This window comes from Capra hircus, chromosome 7 (genome assembly GCF_001704415.2).
Source record: "Capra hircus breed San Clemente chromosome 7, ASM170441v1, whole genome shotgun sequence".
NCBI lineage: Eukaryota > Metazoa > Chordata > Mammalia > Artiodactyla > Bovidae > Capra > Capra hircus.
In genome coordinates this window covers 44,272,598-44,294,595 of record NC_030814.1, presented here as the reverse complement: position 1 = coordinate 44,294,595, position 21,998 = coordinate 44,272,598, and the positions used below count along the sequence as shown (strand labels likewise).

Here is a 21,998-nt window from a genome sequence, read left to right as displayed (position 1 = left end):
AAAAAACAAACAAACCTTGGTTTAAAAATGTTCTAATTACAATAGCCATTCTTATAAATAATCTACATAATTTGCCAAAGAGTTACTAAGAACAAGTATGCTAAATATGATTTCCTGACTGGGACAAAAGACAGGCCAGTGAATATTAAATATTTGCAGTGTCTAACCTTGTGAAATGAACTTAATTAAAATGATTTTTATCCCACAGTAAGACATGAAACATGTCCACTGGCTTCGATAACACGGGGGCTGTCATCTTAACAGAAGTCATATACGCCACCCTCTTTTCTTCCCATCTCTTCTGTTTCTTTCCCAGAATTTTATTTTTCTATCCTTCTGTTTTTATTAGAGAACAGTTCCTTTGTTCCCCAAGGCTGCCTGGGCCCTCTTCTTTTCTTACTTGTCTCTCCACAGACCACCTCATATATGCCCACAGCTTCTTTAGCCACTGCTCATATAAAGGGACTCTAAATTTCCATTTCCGGCCCAAATTCCTTATGTGAACTTCTGATCTATATTATTTAAGTCTTACAAAACTAAAAGCTTGTTAGGAACAGGAGTTTTGCCTCTTTTATGCACTGTTGAATGTTCAGATAACATTTAAAACATGAAGGAATATAGCCATTAAAAACAATTCAATTTATGATTAAATATTATTTTTATAACAAAAATAGCCATACAAAAATAATGAGCAAAAGTAAAAAATGCTCATTTGAAAGAGTAAGGAAAACTCAACATTTATGGTTTCATTTAAAAAGACAGTTCTGGCATACAGATATATTGATATAATGGTAAAGAAAATGTGATTAAACGTGGAAATCTGGGTGAAGGATATAAGGAAATTATTTGCATTATTTTTGCAGCTTTTGTATAAATCTGTAATTATTTCACTAAAAAACCAAAATGATAATTCTGTTTTGAGCAAAATACCTCATAGTTGTACTTGGATAACATAGTATAAAGTAAGTTTTATAAACACCTCCCTCTGGAGAAAGTGGCAGGTGTGAAAAGGGTGCTTTATATTCAAGATCTGAAAGTTTATAATAAATAACCATTGCAACTGAGAGAAGCCTGAAATCTGACAGCATAATGGATACCTCACATAATGCCATTTATCATGCAAGATGAGAAGATAAAACAGAGAGATCATGAGAAGACTTCAAATCACAAGAACTTACTTTGATTGAGTTGGTGTCCCTGATGAGTTTGTTGATGTCAAAGGCCTCTCCACTAAGCTTCCAAGGGTTGTGCTGTAAGACAATCCCTTCTCCTCCACAACTGTATAAAGTGAGGGAAGGTCTGTCTCCTTCTCCTACATGGAATAAGAAAAGAAAGCTTATCGGTTTTGTACTTTACCAGCTTAACTGTTTGTTGCTTAATATGACCATATTATACTATGACATGTTTTATCTTCTGCCACTCAAAACAGTAGGGGTGCCAAAGCTGGGATCAGAAGACATGTTCTCAAAGTTTTGGGGAATTTATCTTCTCTTACAGAAATAAGTACTGTCTGGCATTTAAATATATGAAGTTGCAGGACTTCGTATGATTAAATGTAAGAAGCTATTCTCAAAGCAATTGGTGTTATAGTAACTTTCCTGTTTATTTTAGAAGTAAACAGTGGTTCTGATGGGTTTTTGTAAGGACACATTTTATTTTCACTACTGTAGAACTGTTTGGCACAAATCAAGGATCAGCATTTGCTAAATGAATGAATGAACTCTACAATGCTGCTTGAGTTCTGATGACTTACACTGCAGTTAGGCAGATATACAGATGTTCCACTATAGATGCTGAAGAAAAGACTACTAAAGATTTTGCTGAACACATTCAATTTATAAATTCTGCAAGACCTACCATTGTAGGAATAAGAAAGGCAAGACTGAGGGGCTGGAAAAGGGTCAGAATGTATTCACAGGCAACAAGAGATCATCTGAGAAATTCTAACCCTGCTTTAACTGTAGGCTGAAACACATGATCATTAACATTATAATTCTTTAAAAATTTTTTTTAAATAAAGTGTTTATTTTTTTGGCCACACTGAGTGGCTTGTGGGATCTTAGTTGCCCAGCCAGGGACTGAACCTGGCACTTGGCAGTGAGAGCATGCAGTCTGCACCACTGGACTGCCAAGGAATTCCCAACATTATAATTCTGATAAAATTAAAAGGCGATAGCAAGTTTTAGTGAAAATTATTAGATTAGGTATCAGGACCTAGCATGAGATAACTGTAGTCACAATAAAAAATTCAGCTCAGAGAGACCAAATACTATAATTTGGAGAGGCTTATTCTAGGTGAATGGTTTCTAACTGATCACCTGTTACAACTGCCCTCACGGACCCCAGGGACAACACAGCAGCCTGCATAAGGATTTATTGCACTAGAATGTTTATGACTTTTTCCAGGTTGAATATCCTAGGATTAAGTTGAAAGAGAATAGTCTTATGTTTGTTAGAGAATGATTCAGATACTTACCGAGTGCCATGGCAGGTACTGGTGGTCCCCAGGCTAACGAGTACACAGTCTTCTTGTGATATGTGCTGGAAATCTGTGGAGGTCTGGGGGGAAGGGAAATTATAAACAGAAAGATTTAAAAAGGTATGGTGGAAAAGAGACCATCTTTTTTAAAAAAGCTGCCTGTTACAAACTTAGTTGCTGATATTAAAGAAAAATAACAGTACCCATCTCTAAGTAACTGATTGTAAAGAAGCAAACATTTAAATAATATACCATGTAATAAGAGCAACTAAAAAATAAGTCCCAAACATACTTTACCTAGAAAAAAGTTATTAATATCCCTTAACTGGCCAGGGTCATTTTCCCTATCTATTCCTGAATTTCTCACTTCACTTAAATGTCAAATATTCTTATATTACTGTAGTTATATACAAAAGTAAAGGCTATCACAACTTGAGAAAAACAGGACAAGACAGAAAATGCAAACTGTTCAGCCCAGAACTAAGGTTACTACTAAGCGTATATTATTATCACTATGCAGATATCTCCACCTTATAGTCAAGTAAAAGACTAGAATCATTTTTGGCTTAACCTGTCATTAACATCACATTCTCAAACTAAGGCTTAATTTATTTATTTTTGGCTGTTCTAAGCAGCTTGCAGGATCCTGGACCAAGGATTGAAACTGTGCCTCCTGCAGTAGCAGCGTGCAGTCCTAACCACTGGACAGCCAGGGACTATCCAAGATTTCAGAGTAGATAGGTTTTTAGGTTTTTTTCCTCTGGATTAGTATTTTTATTCTTCACAAACATTCATTTCTTCCATCCTTTCTACCTAATAATGGTATTTATTTAAAAAATTTTTTCAATGTTTTACAATTTTTTAAGATTACTTTCCATTTAGTTATTACAAAATGCTGGGTATACTCCCCATGTTATACAATACATCCTTGAGCCTTACACCCAATAGATTATACCTTCCCCTCCTCCATCTCTATAATCCACCCTTCCCCCCACTGGTAACCACTAGTTTGTTCAATGTATCTGTGAGTCTGCTTCTTTTTTGTTATATTCAGTAGTTGGTTGTATTTTTTAGAGTCCATATATAAGTGATATCATACAGTACTTGTCTTTTTCTGTCTGACTTATTTCACTTAATGAAACAATGTCCTTTATATCCAACCACGTGGCTGCAAATGGTGAAATTTCATTGTTTTTTATGGCTGAGTAGCATTCCTGTGTGTGTGTACACACATCTTTTTTATCCTTTCATCTGCTGATGGACATTTAGGTTACTCCCATACCTTGGCAATGGTAAATAATGCTGCTGTGAAGATTGGGGTGCATGTATCTTTTAGAATGAGTGTTTTTGGTTTTTTTGGATATATCTTGAGGAGTGAAATTGCAGGGTCATATGGTCATTCGAGTTTTTGGTTTTTATTTATTTTTTTAAAAAGAAACCTTGCTCTTCAGGGTATTTTTGAAGGTTGTGGTTGATTAATGATATCTGATGTGTCCAGACAGGGCAGTGCAGTTATTACCTTTAACATATACTATACTCTTTGTGTGATTTTAGAATTCCAGTATCTGTGACTGAATGAGCTGTTGACTTCTTTATCTCCATGTATCTGACACATTTATCATGATCAGTCTAGACAATAAACCAAATTTTCTTTGGCTAAAGGAAATAGAAAAGCGTTTCTGGCTGAATACCTAGCAATATATCTACAGTAACGTCCTTCCTCCTATTATATACCTTTGCTGCTGTCAGTTTGAATATTTAGCTTATAATAAGCAAAAGATAGTAATTTACTAGAATTAGTAATTTTGTACTGACACAAAGCTATTTAAATTGATATATAATTTTATTTCATTAAGTACTTCTTTGAAACAGTGTAGCCTTTTAAAAAAAAGATTAAAAATGGAGAAAAACAGTTAACTGTGTGTAAGTTATACATAGGGTCTTCCCTGGTGGTTCACTGGTAAAGAATCTGCCTGCCAATGCAGGAGATACAGGTTTGATCCCTGGCTTAGGAAGATCCCCATACTGAATGGCTACCCACTTAGTATTCTTGCCTGGGAAATCCCAAGAGGAGCCTGGTGGGCTATAGTCCATAGGGTTGCAAAAAGTCGGATATCACTTAGTGATTAAACAATAAACAACAAGTTATACACAAGTACCTAAAGAATTGGCACATGAAAAGTTTAGCTCTACAGTATAATGAATGGTTCTCAGTTAGGTGCAAAAGATCTAGAACAGGAGTAGGCAGACATTTTCTGTAAAGGGCCAGGTAGTCAGTGCTTCAGACTTTGTGAGTCAAGCAGTTTTTGTCACAGTCCATTCACTTTGCTGTGTAGCACACAAGCAGCCTCAGATAAGATGTAATGAAATGAGTATGGCAGGGCTCTAACAAAACTTTACGGACAGAGAAACTTGAAATTTATTTACTTTTCACACATTGTGAAATATTCTTGATTCTTTTTTCATTGATTTTTAAAAGATAAAACTATTCTTAACTCATGGGCTTCCCTGGTGGCTCAGACAGTAAAGAATCTGCCTGCAATACAGGAGACCTGGGTTCGATCCCTGGGTTGGGAAGATCCCTTGGAGGAGGAAATGCAACCCACTCCAGTATTCTTGCCTGAGAAATCCCATGGTCAGAGGAGCCTGGCAGGCTACAGTTCATGGGATCGCAAAGAGTTGGACACGACTGAGTGACTAAATACTTTCTTAGCTCATGGGCCACAGTTTTCTAATCCCTGGCCTAGAACAGTGCTGTCCAATAAAGTAGCCCTTAGCCAGATATGGACATGGAACAACAGACTGGTTCCAAATAGGAAAAGGAGTACGTCAAGGCTGTATATTGTCACCCTGCTTATTTAACTTATATGCAGAGTACATCATGAGAAACGCTGGACTGGAAGAAACACAAGCTGGAATCAAGATTGCCGGGAGAAATATCAATAACCTCAGATATGCAGATGACACCACCCTTATGGCAGAAAGTGAAGAGGAACTAAAAAGCCTGTTGATGAAAGTGAAAGAGGAGAGTGAAAAAGTTGGCTTAAAGCTCAACATTCAGAAAACGAAGATCATGGCATCCGGTCCCATCACTTCATGGCAAATAGATGGGGAAACAGTGTCAGACTTGATTGTTTTGTGCTCCAAAATCACTGCAGATGGTGACTGCAGCCATGAAATTAAAAGACGCTTACTCCTTGGAAGGAAAGTTATGACCAACCTAGATAACATATTCAAAAGCAGAGACATTACTTTGCCGACTAAGGTCCGTCTAGTCAAGGCTATGGTTTTTCCAGTAGTCATGTATGGATGTGAGAGTTGGACTGTGAAGAAGGCTTAACGCCGAAGAATTGATGCTTTTGAACTGTGGTATTGGAGAAGACCCTTGAGAGTCTGTTGGACTGCAAGGAGATCCAGCCAATCCATTCTGAAGGAGATCAGCCCTGGGATTTCTTTGGAAGGAATGACACTAAAGCTGAAACTCCAGTACTTTGGCCACCTCATGCTAAGAGTTGACTCATTGGAAAAGACTCTGATGCTGGGAGGGATTGGGGGCAGGAGGAGAAGGGGATGACCGAGGATGAGATGGCTGGACGACATCACTGAGTCGATGGACGTGAATCTGAATGAACTCTGGGAGTTGGTGATGGACAGGGAGGCCTGGCGTGCTGTGATTCATGGGGTCGCAAAGAGTCAGACACGACTGAGCGACTGAACTGAACTGAACTGAACTGAACTCGCCAGATATGGCCCTTAAGCACTGGCAGTGTGGCACATGTGACTAGGAGCTCAATCTCTAATTTTATTTAATTTTAATTACTTTAAGCATAAGTAGCCACATGTGGCCAGTGGCTACCAAACTGAACAGTGCAGGTTTGGAATCTAATCAAGCACTCAGAATAGCTGTGTCCAATAGATTTATACTGTGAGCCATAAATACAAACCCCGTCTGCAACTTAAAGCTTTCTGGTAGCCATGTTAACAGAAGTATCAGAAACAAGTGAAATTCAATTTTAGGAATTAGCTCAGTGTATAAAAAGTATTACCTTTTAAAATATAATTAAAATAAATATTGAGGCATCTTACATTCTTTTTTTTTTTTGAACTCTCAAGTGTGTTCTACACTTAGCACACTTCAGTAGCCACCTGTGACTAAAGACACAGTGCTGTTCTAGAAAGTTTATAGGCAATACAGGGAAGACAAGGAATATAGGAAATACAGGAAAGAGTGAACTGAATTACAAGTCACCACAAAGAATTAGCTAGACAAGTCCAAAATGTAGAATATGCTAGAAAACGACTTATCTGGAATCTTCAATTTGAAAAGGCAGTGTTACGGAAAGAAGTGGGGGACTATTCTATAATAAGAGGCTAAAGAGGCATAAAAAAACACAATGTGTGACCCCTGATTAAAAAAAGGTTTGAAAAAAAGTTGCTAGAAGAACATTTTTGGCTCAACTGAGGAAATTTGTATATGCACAGGATATTACATCATGTTATGGATTACTGCTAATTTTTGTTAAGTGTACCAAAAGTATGGCAAAATGTTAACAACTGGTAATTCAAAATGGAAGAAACAGAGATGTTCTTTATTCTAAGCTTTTAACATTCTTGAAAGTGAAAATGTTAGCCGCTCAGTCGTGTCTGACTCTTTGTGACCTCATGGACTGTAGCCCGCCAGGCTCCTCTGTCCATGGAATTCTACACTCAACAATACTGGAGTGGTAGCCATTTCCTTCTCCAGGGGATCTTCCCAACCAGGGATCAAACCTGGGTCTCCCACATTGCAGGCAGACTCTTTATGGTCTTAGCCACCAGGGAAGCCCATATAAATATCAGTCGCTTAGTTGTGTCTGACTCTTTGCAGCCCTATAGACTAGCCCACCATGCTTCTCTGTCCAAATACTATAGTCGGTAGCCATTCCGTTCTCCAGGGGATCTTCCCAATTCAGGGATCAAACCTGGGTCTCCTGCATTGCAAGCAGATTCTTTACCATCTGAGCCACCAGGGAAGCCCCTATGTATAACTTAACATTCTTGGATGCCTGAAAACTTTGGTAAAAAAAATGTTGAGGGAAAACAAAAGCAAATATTTTCCTGAAAAAAAAAACTTCAGTGGTGTTCATAGGTCAGATGGGCTGAACCATCACTATCACCTGAAAAAATGTTTTAAAAATAAAATTCTGAATTCTAAGCCCCAGTCTGAGTCAGAATCTTAAAGATGATTCTCAGTCTTACTATGATAAACATCTGGGTCTATGAACTCAAAATGAACTCACTAACATTTTGGTCAATGGGCTAAATAAAGATCATCTATTTCTTACTTGTTGGAGTAGGTGTCGTACAATCCCACTTTTCCATCGTCAGTTCCAAAAGCTAAGCAGCCTTCCTTGGTCGGGTGCCAGCACAGCTACAAGGAAATACGAAGAAAGGGGCACTGTTAAGGGATTCATTAAGTTATACTTCAGCGTTCAGCTGGAAACACTTCTTGCTCTTGGTGTCTTCTAATTTTAAAAGTAACAAATTCTCATTATTTAAAAGAAAAATTGTATTAAAAATAAAGTCACTTGTAATTTCACCATCCAAAACACCGCACTACCAGTTCTGTATCTTTCTAGAAATCTTTTGTGAGTAAACTTTATATATAATTGAAAAACAAAAATAGGATCAAATGTTTAAATGATGTTCGTGATACATTGTTGGGTGGGGAGTAAAAGATTCCAGAACAATTTAGAAAATATGATTCTATTAACAGTGGTTCTTTGGATTATGGAAGCAGGAGAATAGAGTCAAGGGTGGAAAAGAGAACATTTTTGCTTTCTACACTTCTGTACTGTGGGTTTTTTTAAAATCACAAACATTATTATTCCTCATGTGGTTATATTATAATTTAATGTACCTCCTATGAATGCACGCAGATCCAGGTTATTTTAAATTTCTTACTATTAGAAAATAGGGTGACTTGAATAAAAATGTAATTTCACAAAACAAAGCTAAATTTCTGAATTAGGAGGTAATGCGTTTGGTTAGGGAGGGTCCCTGTGCTTTCCCAGTTTCAAATTGCATCAAAAATACTCCTGAAATGTAGATTCCCTATAGAGTTCATTTGTGTGAATAGGTATTCTCTAAAGGAGAATTAGTTATTTGAAAACAGCGTATGGCAAGTTCAAAGAACGCATCCTTACCGCTGTAACCTTGGACTTGACACCTTGCCAAAAATTTTTCACATCATAATTGTTCTTTATGGAGAGTGTATTCCATACGCGGATCATGCCATCCCCAACGCCTATCGCTAAGCAGCCTGTGTCCACAGGAGAGAAAGCCAGACTGTAGGCAAACCCACCGAGGGAAGGCAGGGTCCAGCAGCACTCCAGAGTGGCCATGTCCCAACATTTTACCTGAAAAGGTTAAGGGTTAGGGTCTTTATGAAGATCGGGGAAACGGGAAAAACAATTAATGTTTCAGACAGAATGGGCTCAATGAGCGCAGCAGGAGAGTGTAACTTACCTATTCCAGTAGGAATTAGAAAAAAAAAAAGCAGTAAACTGTAGAGCTCAAAGGGATCTTGGAATACATTTATTCCCTAAGATGCCAAGTGAATTGAAGGCACACAATACACTAGAACTCAGGCTTCCTACTTCCCAGAGTCCACTGGCCTTTCCACAATATTACAGCATTGATAATCTCATTTGGTAAACTCAAAAAAAAAAAGTAAAGAAAAAAGATGACGATGGTCTTAGGACAGTGGAAGAATTAGAGTTTATCTCAAAAAGCAAAATATGTTATCATTTCCGTTGGACGAGGAGTGCTAAGGTTTTAATCTTCACTTGTTTATTAACACAGTGACTTGGGAGAAAACAAAGTCTATCAAACAAGCTTTGATTACTGAAAAACAGTAAGGTTACTCAGATAAAGCCAATTCTCTCTTACAGAGACTCTGCCAAGAGCAGATGATTCTGCTACCTAAACTATATAGATAAGGATATTTTAAAGCTAAACCATGATGACCTCTCACATCCTTTCATGCACACATCTCTTCCTTATCGTATCTGCTTTAACAAAAAGACATCTTGGTGGTTCCTCCCCTTCCTTTTACTTCTCTACTGCTAATGTATTTAATGCCAATCAGAAACAGTAACTTTGAAATTGGAACCTGGGGGCGAGGTGAGGTGTGAGAACTGATGATAGTCTGAAAAAGTCCTCTAATCCTATCCAAGTCATAAATCACCAATATACAGTACTGAATGCAGAATAAGCTGTTCTTACATCTCTGTCCATTGATATGGAAAGCAGCAGCTGTTTGTCTTCTTCAGTTTGCAGAGGACATAAATTAAACACAATCCTTGAATGATTTTGCCCTTCTGATGAACCACTAAAGAGGGTATATTTCCGTCTCCAAGACTGAGTGAGATCCCATAGCAGCAGTTCACCTCTGTGAAGGAAAAACAAGTAGCAGTTCTCTTTCATGAGCAATCTGAAAACAAGTGGTTTTGGGCCAGAGTGCGGGCCCTCAGCTGCAAAATACTTTCTGTTCATTGTTCCTTTAAGGAGAGACAAATTACATATTCTAAAACAGATGCAAAAACAAAAGAAATTATTGCCTATGGCGAGGAGAACCAAGCAGAGAAGACAGAGGTGGAGAGGGAGCTCTGGGGTTCGCTGGTGGTCTAGTGGTTAGGACTCTGCTTTCGCTGCAGTTGCCCGATTTGGTCAGGGAACTGAGATCCTGCAAGCTACGTGGTGTGGCTAAAATTTTTAAAAAGGAGCTTTACTATATCCTTTCATTCTTTTTGAACCATGCAAACATACTAGACTACCTTCTGAACAGATTTTCCTAATAGCTTTAATTATAAAATGCCACCATAATTTGCACAACCACAAAGGCTTTAAGACATATGTCTGCTTTGGAGCAGTGTGGGTAGTAGCGTCACTGCTAACACTTTGGGAGATCCTATATGCTCTACCTGCATTGCCTCTTAAAGCAGGGACCTTGTCTGTTAAATTCACTTGTCATCTCAAGCACCTAGAAACAGGTGCTCAATACATTTTGCTTAACAAATGGTCATAATCATCCTAAGAGAAAGGAAACACTATAACCGCCCCCTTATTCATGTGAAGTCACTGAAGCTCAGAAAAGTGAAGAATCTTGCTTATGAACAGCTGATAAGTAACAGACTGATTCTGAAATCTGCCTGACTTCAGAGTCCACACTTAACAAGCAGGCTGTACTTATTTGATCTTTTCATAACTCTTACTAGACAGCACAGGTATTAATTCCATGACTTTTCCATTACAAATGGTCCATCATAATATAATGGGCCTCTTAGCCACTGCTGTCTCCATTTTATGTGTCTAGAAAGAGAAGCCTAGGAATTCCTGAGACTAGAGAGGAAAACAAAATGTGTTAGAGAGCATGACAAAAACAAAAACAAAAACAAAACTTACCCAAAACAGCTGGATACCAGCTGAGTTGGCTGATCCTTGGGCCAATGGAGTGTCAACCAAAGGCGCTCTTTAACAGTTGGGTCTACACCCCCTCCTCTTCTTTTAAGAAAGGGCAATTTCAAAGTCATCACCCCTGCAGATTAAAAGAAGTTCCATGGACAGTCAAGACACACACTCAGGATAATAAGACAGTAAAAAAGCTTTTACTGGATTGATAGAAGTTATATCACAAGGGAAATGTCGAATATTAGCCTTACCTCGGCCTCTAGAGCAGCTCCAGATCCGAATGGTCTGGTCTTTGCTCCCAGTGGCTAAGTAGCAGCCTTTTGTTACTGGAGTTTGTGCTGTAACTTTCCCATTGGGAATTTCAGGTTCTTCTAGGATAGAGATGGTAATTTTGTTTTTAATTTGCATTAAAAATGAACTCATTAAAGAAAAAACTAGTTTGCAAGGGTTCCTGTAACTATCATTTTCATAGATTTGATCTGTAAAATCTAGTTTTAAATGTAATTCAAATTGTACTATTCTACCCACTTGGTTCTTTGGGTCTAAAGAGTACTGAACCCTCTTAAATCATCTCTACCTGAATTTTCCTCTTGGTTTATGGATAAACAGTCTTCACCCGACAGGGGACACCAGGCTATGGAATGGATCTCATCATCGTGGCCTCGAAGCCTGTGCATAACTTCTCCTTTCTTGCTGATGTCAATTATAACCACTATGCCATCTTTGTAGCTAAAAAACAAGGTTAGAAATATTGCTAAAAAATACAGACTGTCTTTCTAGGAAACTTTTGGCTTAGGAGTTATTGTGCATTTCTACAAGTTAAGTGCATGGAGGGGAGGGAGGAAAGAGAGCAAGGAATATTTTGTTCTGTCCTTTTTCCAAAGTATACTTATTTCATATTTTGATCAAATGATCAAATTCCAGGTACTATGTTATACTATGCATGTTGCCCAGCATGAAGTTTGACAGCAGAGCATGCTTGTGCTCGAGGGAAACGTTAAAGAAAAGTAGCCCTGAAAGGGGCCAGCAATCCCCCTAATTGGAAATGAATTTGTCCTAATACACTAAAAATATCTTTTTATTTTACAAGTGATCTTACTTTTCTAACAAAAGCTGCAGAATTCTAACCTGTAGATCTGGGTATTTCAAGACTGTCATTCTTTTCAAATTAGAAGAAATTGAGACATTCTAATAGTTTTTTCTTTAAATGATGAAGTATTTCAGACCCAATAAAGAAATATCTACTCTCTAGCTTAAGAAAAAAAACCCAAAACTTTGCAGTACAGTTGAAATCCTCTGTATATCTCATCCCAATCAAATTTTTCTCCCTCTCTTCCACAGAGGTAAACTGCAGTTCCTCTATCTTGTGTTATATTAGTTCTAGACTTCCTTTGTATATATTCCTAAATGAGAAACAAAATTACTTTGTACTTTAAAAGCTTCATATAAATGGTAACATGTTGTTTATTTTTCTGTAGCTTGTTTTTTCCACTCATTCTTTTTGTGAGTCATCCATGTTAACACATGTAACTCTAGTCCCTGATCAGTCATTTATACTATTGCATAGTACTCCACTGTATGAATATACTTCAAGTTTACTCATTTTCCTTTTGAAAGGCTCTCACTTTTTTACTGTTACAAACATAAAATGCTATTAATAATCTTATTATTATAAGATTATAAAATATATAATAATCTTAATTAATAATCTTATCACACACTTAAGACAGTTTCAGGTTTGATGCCTAGTAACAGAACTGCCAGAATCTTAGTCACATTTTTGCTTTACTAGAAAGTGCAAAATTGGTCTCCAAAGTAGGCATACCTGTTTTCCTATACACTAGATAATCCTACAGCTTTATTTCTCTTTTTATTAAAAAAATCTTTTCCCAGTTACAACTTTATTTAAAAAAAATAAAATCATAGAATATATCAAATCTTTGAAGATAGAGACTTTGAAAACCATCAAGTTATATAACCTAACAATAGACATGTGATCAAGCTATTTTGCAATTTCAATCAAGACTTCAGGGACTAATCACTGTTTTGAAGAACATTTAAAAATAAATCATTTTGATTCAATCCTGTTTGACTGTTTGAAAGACTCACCTCTTCTTGTGAATTTCTGCTCATCTTTCAAGGTCAGTTTGATTTACCCTTCTCTGACCCCTGCCTACCACCCTTTCTGCTCCGTCTCTTGTACCCTCACCACAATGCTCCCATTTCATGGAGACCTCCCATCACAGACCCTTTCCATTTTTAGTGTTACTCATGCACACCTGTCTTCCTGTTCATCCCTGCATGCAGAGCAGATTCATGATCCATCATTATAATCACTCCTTAAATAAAATCCTTATCTCCTTTGTTCCCCCTTTTTCTCAGGGGTATTTACTCCACAGAACCCCAAACCTGGTTGAATCCAACCACCCCCTTTCTCAATCAGTTTGAGTAGTTTACTTAAAATTCACGATCATGATCCTCGGCTTGGCACTCAACCAGGACCATAGGACCTGCAATTTCCATCAGAAAGTTCATTTTCCTGTTCTCTGAGATGACTCTTCATACCTTCGTCCTGCATCGAGCTCCTGTCCCACTCTGAACTTGACTTGTGCCTCACAAAAAAACAGAAGCCATCAGAATGAAACACCCTTCTCTTCTAAGCAGATCTGTGAAACTACTTACACCTATCTCCACATTCTCAGCTGGTTCTTTTTACTTGTGATCTGGGGCCAATTCCCTCTTGACTTCTCAGCACTCCTGTATTCATCACTGTTCACCCCTGCAACAGACTCCCCCTCTTCTGCCTCATTTCTATCAGCATAGAAACATGCCTTTGTTATCTTCCGTTTAATGCTCCCTGACCCCCATATGCCTCCTCTGGCTTCATGTCTACATGCACATCGCTGCAACAGAGTTTGTGGAAAAGTTGTCACCATGTGTATCTATCCCGCCTCCAAGTGTCTGGAATTCTCTCCGTTGGACTTTCTCCTCTTAGATGCTTGTGCTTATGTCTCATCTTTAAACTAGACAGAATGGACATCTTTGAGAGATAAGTAAATGGAGCAGTAAGGGAGAGAGGACCGCCTACTGAGGCAGCTCATGTGAAGACAACCTTGATGATCACAGGGGAGATGGATCCCAATGCCACATTGCTTTCCCAATTGAGTGGAAGAGCTGAGAATCAGAGCAGAGCTGAGTCATTTGACCCTATGGGAATAAATGTTATTAATATAACCAAAGGTAAGTACAGAGGAGTAAAAGGTGAAAGAGGACATTTCTGACATTTGGAGATTCACTGAAGAAATCAGGTATGAAGAATAAGGAAAGTACAGTATCACAGAAACCAGGGAAACAAAAATACAGTGAGGACCTGGAGGTCACAGGAATAACAATACGAGGGGTGCAGAGAGAGTGGTTAATACCTGTAAATGGTTTCCTGTGAGGAATAAAGGGATAGGAGAAGGTAAAGAAAATACAAAATAACATCATAAACAAAAATAAATTATTAGTGCAAATGGCACAGTACTCACCCAATAGCTACTAAATCTTCATGATGAGGCGAGCAAGTAAGACAGAAAATTGTCCTAGGTTCTATAAAGAGGTGCTGACTGTCATTTCTGTTAAGCCAGTAACAGAAAACTACTCCTTTTTCATCTCCAGATACTATCAGATCCTTTACTCGAGGAGACCAATGCAATGCTGATATTGTATGCTTTAAAACAAAGGAAAGATATATTTGTTTCTCATTTGTTATTGCTTAATTTTTACTTAGTTTTTAATCTGTATAATGCTAGGCATATTATAGGTACTTAATAAATACTGTTAGGACCACCCATATAGCAATATTATATTATAATCCAATGATAGGAGAATTCAGGCTAAGAATGATTAAATTTTTTTCTTCCTTTGTAGATTAGTGCAAAATTCTTCCTAAGACTAACTGAGTTATTGTCTATATTTTCTAGGCAGGTATATCATTTAACCATCTAGTTTCAAAATAAGTTTCACTCACAGTTTATATGAAGAGTCTTTTTCGTGTAAAGAGCCAGAGAGTAAATATTTTAGATTGTGTGGGCAATATTGTCTGTTTTAACTCTCAATTCTGCCATTGTAGCCTGCAAGCAGCAATAGTTAAAATTGTAGGCAATACTAAAATGAACGGCTGTGATTGTATTCCAGTGAAACTCTGCAAAAGCAGGCAGCAGTGCAGTTTGTTGACCTCTGATTTATATGTATCGCCGTTCAAAAAAATTTTGAGGTACCTTTACAATATATACCTTCTGATCTAATGAACAAACACAATTATAAAAGTTACCATATATATTATATAAATTTTATATATTTAATAAATATTTAATATATATTTATAATAATTATATATTTTTAAAATTATACTCAATTATATATATAAATAAAAGTTAGCACAGAGGAGCTAGCAAAACTATACTTGAAGCAGGAGAACTCTGACACAGATATTTATTAATAGTCTGAGAAACCAGTAAGCCATGGTACCTGATGGAGTGCATGTTCCGTCACAACTGTTTTTGCCTCTACTTCCCAGATTTTCACCGTCCCATCATCGGAGCTGGTGGCGCAGAGGTTGTATTGATCCGGGTGATGACAAAACGTGAAGCCAGACACCTTTTCCGTGTGTCCCACCAACTCGCCTATGACTTCAAGCAAAACCAGGCTGCAGGTTAAAGAGCTATCTAAGATTCCCGCCAGCATCTTTACTGTTGTTGGTGATTGCGGCCTCACTTATTCCATGGAATAACAAAAATATCCAGAAACCCACAATTAGAAATCTCATGTGCAGATATTGGCTCTGCCATCTGACTTCAGACAAGTCGTTTTATCTCCCTGGGACTCAGTCTTTTTAACTGTAAAATACGTTCATATCGCTCGATGTGCCTAGTTCTCAGGCTGAGGAGCAGCTCCAATGAAGAATGTAAAAGGGATTTGTATTTAGATCTGGCTAGAAGTCTTTAGGAAGTGTCTGGCATGCCGTATCCCAAGGCATAACCAAAACCTAGCTGGACCCTGGAAGCAGATCTCGCTTAGGGCCTGGAGCTGTAGAAAGCAAGGCCTAGGTGTTATAAATACCTGGAAAGACACACGGATAACTTTTTAGTAAGCCAGCGGATGCACGCTGAGAGAGCCAGGAGGCGGGACCGCTTAGCCACAGCGTGGTGTAGAGCTCAGCCTTGGAGACCCGGACACAACTCAGTTTAGACGACTATGAATAGACCCTTCTCTCTGCCCGAGCCTCAGTTTCCCCATCTATGGCGGGCACGCCCTCTTGGCGCCCCCGGGGAACGCAGTTAGTGCAGGTAGTTTGGGGTCAAGAGGTGGGGACTTACCTCGAAATGGGGGCGTCCCTGGGATCGTGTCCGCGCCCGGGCCCACGCGGACAAGGAAGACCGAAGTCCGCGCCGCGAAGCCGAAGAGGCCCCCGGGCACGGCATCGCTGCATCGGGAGCAGTACCAGTTAGGGGAGGGCGGCAACGTGCGCGGTTCCTGTCCCATAATCACGGGCAACCAGGGATGAGGGAAGCAACCACTGGAGCAGACCGTTCGTAGCCCCACGCTGGAGCCGGGGAGGGGGCGGGGTTGACTCGGAGCCCGCCGCTACGGCGCGCGCGAAGGTCCAGACCTCACGGCGCGCTCGATTCCAGCCGCCTCGAGCCTGGGAGAGGCGGGGCCCCGGGTTGCAGTCGGCTTCCCAGCTCCTCCTGGAGGGTCTGGTACCACTGGAGCCTAGTTAGCCAGAGGTTGTACTGTGTGCTTAGTCGCTCAGTCGTGTCCGACTCTTTGCAACCGCATGGACTGTGCAGCCCGCCAGGCTCCTCTATCCAAGGAATTCTCCAGGCAAGAATAATGGAGTAGGTTGTCAAGCCCCTTTCCAGGGGATCTTCCCAACTCAGAAATCCAACCCAGGTTTCCCGCCTTGCAGGCGGATTCTTTACCGTCTGAGCCACCAAGGAAGCCCAGCCCAGAGGTTAGGTATTCTCATTAACGACAGCAATGGAGTCACCTCCCCGCCCTGCTAGTTTATTCTCTACCGTGCTAGCTCTGGAGATGGTTTAAAAGTATCTGCAAGAAGCCAACTAACAAAAAGGTAAAAATTATAATCAGAAATAAAAAACAAGAGTTTTTGAAACTGGGTGGAAATTCTATCTTTGAGTTTTGATACTCAAGGAGAAGCAGAATAGAGTAACCCTCTTTTGATGTGATTAAGTACCACTCTATGAAGGGACTGTATGTGTTAAATGCTGTAGAGAAAAAAGAACCAGTTTCCTTCCACCTCAAACGGCCTAAAATGCTCCGTTTATGCACTTATTCTTCTTTGTATTGCTTGTTTGCATTGGGTATCTCGAACTCTTGAATATGTAGCAAAGAAAACCTGAACTATCCATGCTACTGAAGAGAAGCTTTATCATAAATCTTTTTCCCCTCGATTGACCACTGTTTTTGCCAGTTATTATGTGAGAGACTTTAACCTATTACAGATCTTTTCCCCTAGGTTGACCACTGTTTTTGCCAGTTATTATCTCAGGGAATTTAACCTGTTATAAATCCTTTTTCTCAGCTGAAGAAGTAAGATCACGATCCAGATCTAGTTGGGTTGGATCTAACTGTGAGGATTACATGAGATTTACTGAAATGCCTGCTGGCTATATGTGGTAGCTAGTGCCTGCTGAATATTAACTCTTAACTCTTGGAGGTAAACCTGAAGATTAGCATCATACTTAGTATTGGAACCATTTGTTCCTTATTTTTATTTATTGAAGTATAGTGGATTTACAATATTAATTTGAAGTGTATAACAGTGATTCACAATTTTTGAAGATTAACTCCATGATCTTCATGACCCAGATACTCACGATGAAGCAGACATCCTGGAATGTGAAGTCAAGTGGGCCTTAGGAAGCATCACTACGAACAAAGCTAGCCGAGGTGATGGAATTCCAGTTGAGCTATTTCAAATCCTGAAAGATGATCCTGTAAAAGTGTTGCAGTCAATATGCCAGCAAATTTGGAAAACTCAGCAGTGGCCACAGGACTGGAAAATGTCAGTTTTCATTCCAATCCCTATGAAAGGCAATGCCAAAGAATGCTCAAACTACCACACAATTGTACTTATCTCACATGCTAGTAAAGTAATGTTCAAAATTCTCTAAGCCAGGCTTCAACAATATGTGAACCGTGAACTTCCAGATGTTCAATCTGGTTTTAGAAAAAGCAGGGGAACAGAGATCAAATTGCCAACATCCGCTGGATCGTGGAAAAAGCAAGAGAGTTCCAGAAAAGCATCTATTTCTGTTTTATTGACTATGCCAAAGCCTTTGACTGTATGGATCACAATAAACTGTGGAAAATTCTGAAAGAGATGCGAATACCAGACCACCTAACCTGCCTCTTGAGAAATCTGTATGCAGGTCAGGAAGCAAGTTAGAACTGGACATGGAACAACAGACTGGTTCCAAATAGGAAAAGGAGTATGTCAAGGCTGTATATTGTCACCCTGCTTATTTAACTTATATGCAGAATACATCATGAGAAACACTGGGCTGGATGAAGCACAAGCTGGAATCAAGATTGACGGGAGAAATATCAATAACCTCAGATATGCACCTCAGATATGCCACCATCCTTGTGGCATAAAGGGAAGAAGAACAGTAGAGCCTGTTGAGGAAAGTGAAAGAGGAGAGTGAAAAAGTTGGCTTAAAGCTCAACATTCAGAAAACGAAGATCATGGCATCTGGTCCCATCACTTCATGGGAAATAGATGGAGAAACAGTGGAAACAGTGCCAGCCTTTTTTTTTTTTTTTTGCAGACTTTTATTTTTTTCACTGCAGCCGTGACATTAAAAGACGCTTACTCCTTGGAAGAAAAGTTATGACCAACTAGACAGCATATTAAAAAGCAGAGACATTACTTTGCCAACAAAGGTCCGTCTAGTGAAAGTTATGGTTTTTCCAGTAGTCATGTATGGATGTGAGAGTTGGACTATAAAGAAAGCTGAGCACAGAAGAATTGATGCTTTTGAACTGTGGTGCTGGAGAAGACTCTTGAGAGTCCCTTGGACTGCAAGGAGATCCAGCCAGTCCATCCTAAAGGAAATCAGTCCTGAATATTCTTTGGAAGGACTGATGCTGAAGCTGAACCTCCAATACTTTGGCCACCTGATGTGAAGAACTGACTCTTTGGAAAAGACCCTGATGCTGGGAAAGATTGAAGGTGGGAGGAGAAGGGAATGGACGACAGAGGATGAGATGGTTGGATGGCATCACTGACTCACTCAATGGACGTGAGTTTGAGTGAACTCCAGGAGTTGGTGGTGAACAGGGAGGCCTAGCGTGCTGCAGTCCATGGGGTCGCAAAGAGTTGGACACGACTGAACGACTGAACTGAAAGTTATTATAAAATATTGGCCATATTGCTTGTGCTGTACAATATATCCTTGTGCCTTATTTTATACATAGCTTCCGTGGTGGCTCAGATAGTAAAGAGTCTGTCTGCAATGCAGGAGACCTGGGTTCGATCCCTGGGTTGAGAAGATCCCATGGAGAAGGGAATGGCAAACCCACTCCAGAATTCTTGCCTGGAAAATTCCATGGACAGAGGAACCTGCCAGGCTACAGTCCATGGGGTCGCAAAAAGTCAGATACCACTGAGTGACTAGCACCTTGATGCTTAGAGTTCTTTAAAAGAACTTTCATACAATCTCTAGTGGTCTTTACAAGCCTGTACCCCAGTGATACTTATTTTTGTTTTTAGAAACTGAAGTCCTCCCAGGGTAGTTGGCTTGGTTCACGGTCTGTTTTCCTAGTCCTTTCAGACCATTTGTGAGGCTTCGCAGTTTTTCTGGATCCGGACGAATCTTCGGAAACTCGCTAAACTTTGGCCCTTATTGAGTAATCCATTCGGAAGCAAGGCTGACGGGACCCCGCCCTAAGCACCAGCCTCCTGTTGACGGTTTCCAAGACAACACCACGAATGAAGGTGCGGCTGGGTATCGCGATAAGAAGGGAAAACAAACCCCAACAAAACCCTAAAACCCTGGGAATTGCGCATGCGTTTTGCGCACACGGCGTTCTGAACTCAGAGGCTTCCGTAGAGGGAGGAGAAACATGGCGGCGGTTATACTGGAACGTTTGGGTGAGATTTTTTGATGGTTAAGTGGTGGAGGAAGGGAGTGAGGTGGGAATTTGAACTAACGACTTGTGTTGATATTGCAGGTGCGTTATGGGTGCAGAATCTCAGGGGGAAGCTGGCCTTGGGGTAAGTGTCGCCTCGGAGTTGCGGAAGGTTCCTGGCCTCAGCCCAGTTCAGTTCAGTCGCTCAGTCGCGTCCGACTCTTAGCGACCCCGTGGCCTGCAGCACGCCTGCGCTTGTCCATCACCAACTCCCGGAGTTTACTCAGACTCATGTCCATTGCGTCGGTGATGCCATCCAACATCTCATCCTCTGAGAGCTTAAGTGCCGGGCTCTGCTTTATGCCCTGAGGCTGGCGAACGGTACACCAGAATATCAGCTTTGCCACCCCGTTTTTTATTACCCCCGTATTGCATAGCCCTGAGGGGACCAGGATTTTCAGTGACCGAAGGGACGTTGTAAATGCCTTTTCTGGACACTTCCTAGATTCTCCCACCAAGTTGGGAGCATACTTTTCTCGTTATCTAATTATCTGCCTATATGGGCAGTGATTGTATCGTAGACAGGTGCAGTTTACATCGTGTCTGACGTTGTGTTAAAATCTATGTGCATTATCTCATTCTTACACCATCCTACATAGTGTAGGTACTGCAATACCCATTTTTTTGGGACGAGGAAACCTGTGCCCAAGGTCCCACAGTTACAGAATTTTGAAGCTTTATGCTGTATTTTGTAGACCATGCTTTGACCTCAGGACAAAGCGTTCCTTAAGGTTAGGGAATGAACTTTAGTCAGTACTGGTAAGAGGCTTTCTCTGCCTGCTTCTCATTTTCCTTCGAATGTAGTATAGCTATTGCTATGTGGAGGTTGATAATCTGATTGTAAATTTTCTAATTGATGTGTTTGTTAACATTAATTTTGGTTTAATTCCTAGGTTTTGGAGACATCTGATAAGTTGTGAATCCACATTTTAACTTTGATTTTGGAAAAGTTAACTCATTTTTCCTAAGCTTCAGTTCTGTGATATGAGAGGGTTATTAGTGCCTACTTAATAGATTTTTAAATTAGGATTAAATGAAATAATGTTTATAAAGTGTTTTATGCAGTGCATGACGTATAATATTCCCACCCTAAATCTTAGCTTCCATTAGTGTTTTTATTGTTATAAACTATTATTGAGTTCCTATTATATCTAGCTTTGTTTTAGGTTCTTGGCTTAAGGGATGAAGAGGTGGCTAAAGAAGAAAATAAGAAGTACTGGTACTTAGGATTTGTCTTCAGTTTGCTTTCGTAGATTATCTTCCATCACACTAGCCTCAGCCATGCTGATTTACTTACTTTTTCTGTTTATGCTGTGCCTTTACATATTTCTTGGCTTTTTCATGCTGTGCCCTCACTTTCTTTTAGTAACGGCAGCCCTCAAAGTCCTTCTCCATTTCTTCTGACAATGCACTTCTCTGGGAGAAAGGGTGCTGCTCCCCTTGGTCAGGTTGAGAACAAATGTGAAGATACATTTTTCTGTGAGTAAGGGCAGTGGGGAAATCTTCAAAACAAACAAAACAATCCAGCAGTTCTCATTATTCAGATCCCTGTTTAAATGTTTACCTTTCATGATCTCACTAAAAATGAAAGAAATGGGGACTTTCTTGGTGGCCTAGCAGTTAAGACTCCACGCTTCCATTGCAGGGGACCCGGGTTCGATTCCTGGTCAGGGAACTAGATCCCACATGGCCAAAACTAAAAGATCTCACATGCTGCAATGAATACCCCACATGCTGCAACTAAGACCCAGTGCAGCCAAATAAATAATAAATATTAAAAAAAAATGAAATCAGTTTCTTCTTTTTTTAGCATGTGTTTCTTAAATAATGGCTTCAGATATATATGTCTTTGTCCTTTCTTACCTCG

The 21,998-nt window shown here is 39.7% G+C and overlaps 2 protein-coding genes across 7 annotated transcripts in view; one reads left to right on the top strand and one right to left on the bottom strand.

The window, feature by feature from the left end:
- The window catches only part of GEMIN5 (gem nuclear organelle associated protein 5), a 38,880-nt gene extending 22,283 nt beyond the window's left edge, over positions 1-16,597 (bottom strand). For 2 of the 4 annotated variants that reach the window (XM_018050124.1, XM_018050125.1), the window contains exons 1-11: positions 16,291-16,597; positions 15,443-15,603; positions 14,461-14,642; positions 11,508-11,659; positions 11,182-11,298; positions 10,925-11,057; positions 9,746-9,911; positions 8,665-8,877; positions 7,804-7,889; positions 2,477-2,559; positions 1,179-1,312 (exon numbers count right to left, since the gene is read on the bottom strand). In XM_018050124.1, the coding sequence (XP_017905613.1) occupies positions 1,179-1,312; positions 2,477-2,559; positions 7,804-7,889; positions 8,665-8,877; positions 9,746-9,911; positions 10,925-11,057; positions 11,182-11,298; positions 11,508-11,659; positions 14,461-14,642; positions 15,443-15,603; positions 16,291-16,456 (1,593 nt within the window). In that variant the 5' untranslated portion in view covers positions 16,457-16,597. Of the gene's footprint in view, positions 1-1,178; positions 1,313-2,476; positions 2,560-7,803; positions 7,890-8,664; positions 8,878-9,745; positions 9,912-10,924; positions 11,058-11,181; positions 11,302-11,507; positions 11,660-14,460; positions 14,643-15,442; positions 15,604-16,290 lie in introns of all 4 variants that reach the window. The other 2 variants (XM_018050122.1, XM_018050123.1) reach the window with 1 other exon arrangement.
- MRPL22 (mitochondrial ribosomal protein L22) overlaps positions 19,806-21,998 on the top strand; it is a 41,161-nt gene continuing 38,968 nt past the window's right edge. Inside the window, exons 1-2 of one of the 3 annotated variants that reach the window (XM_005683217.3) lie at positions 19,806-20,093; positions 20,174-20,216. In XM_005683217.3, the coding sequence (XP_005683274.1) occupies positions 20,066-20,093; positions 20,174-20,216 (71 nt within the window). In that variant the 5' untranslated portion in view covers positions 19,806-20,065. The remainder of the gene's footprint in view (positions 20,094-20,173; positions 20,217-21,998) is intronic. The other 2 variants (XM_005683216.3, XM_005683218.3) reach the window with 2 other exon arrangements.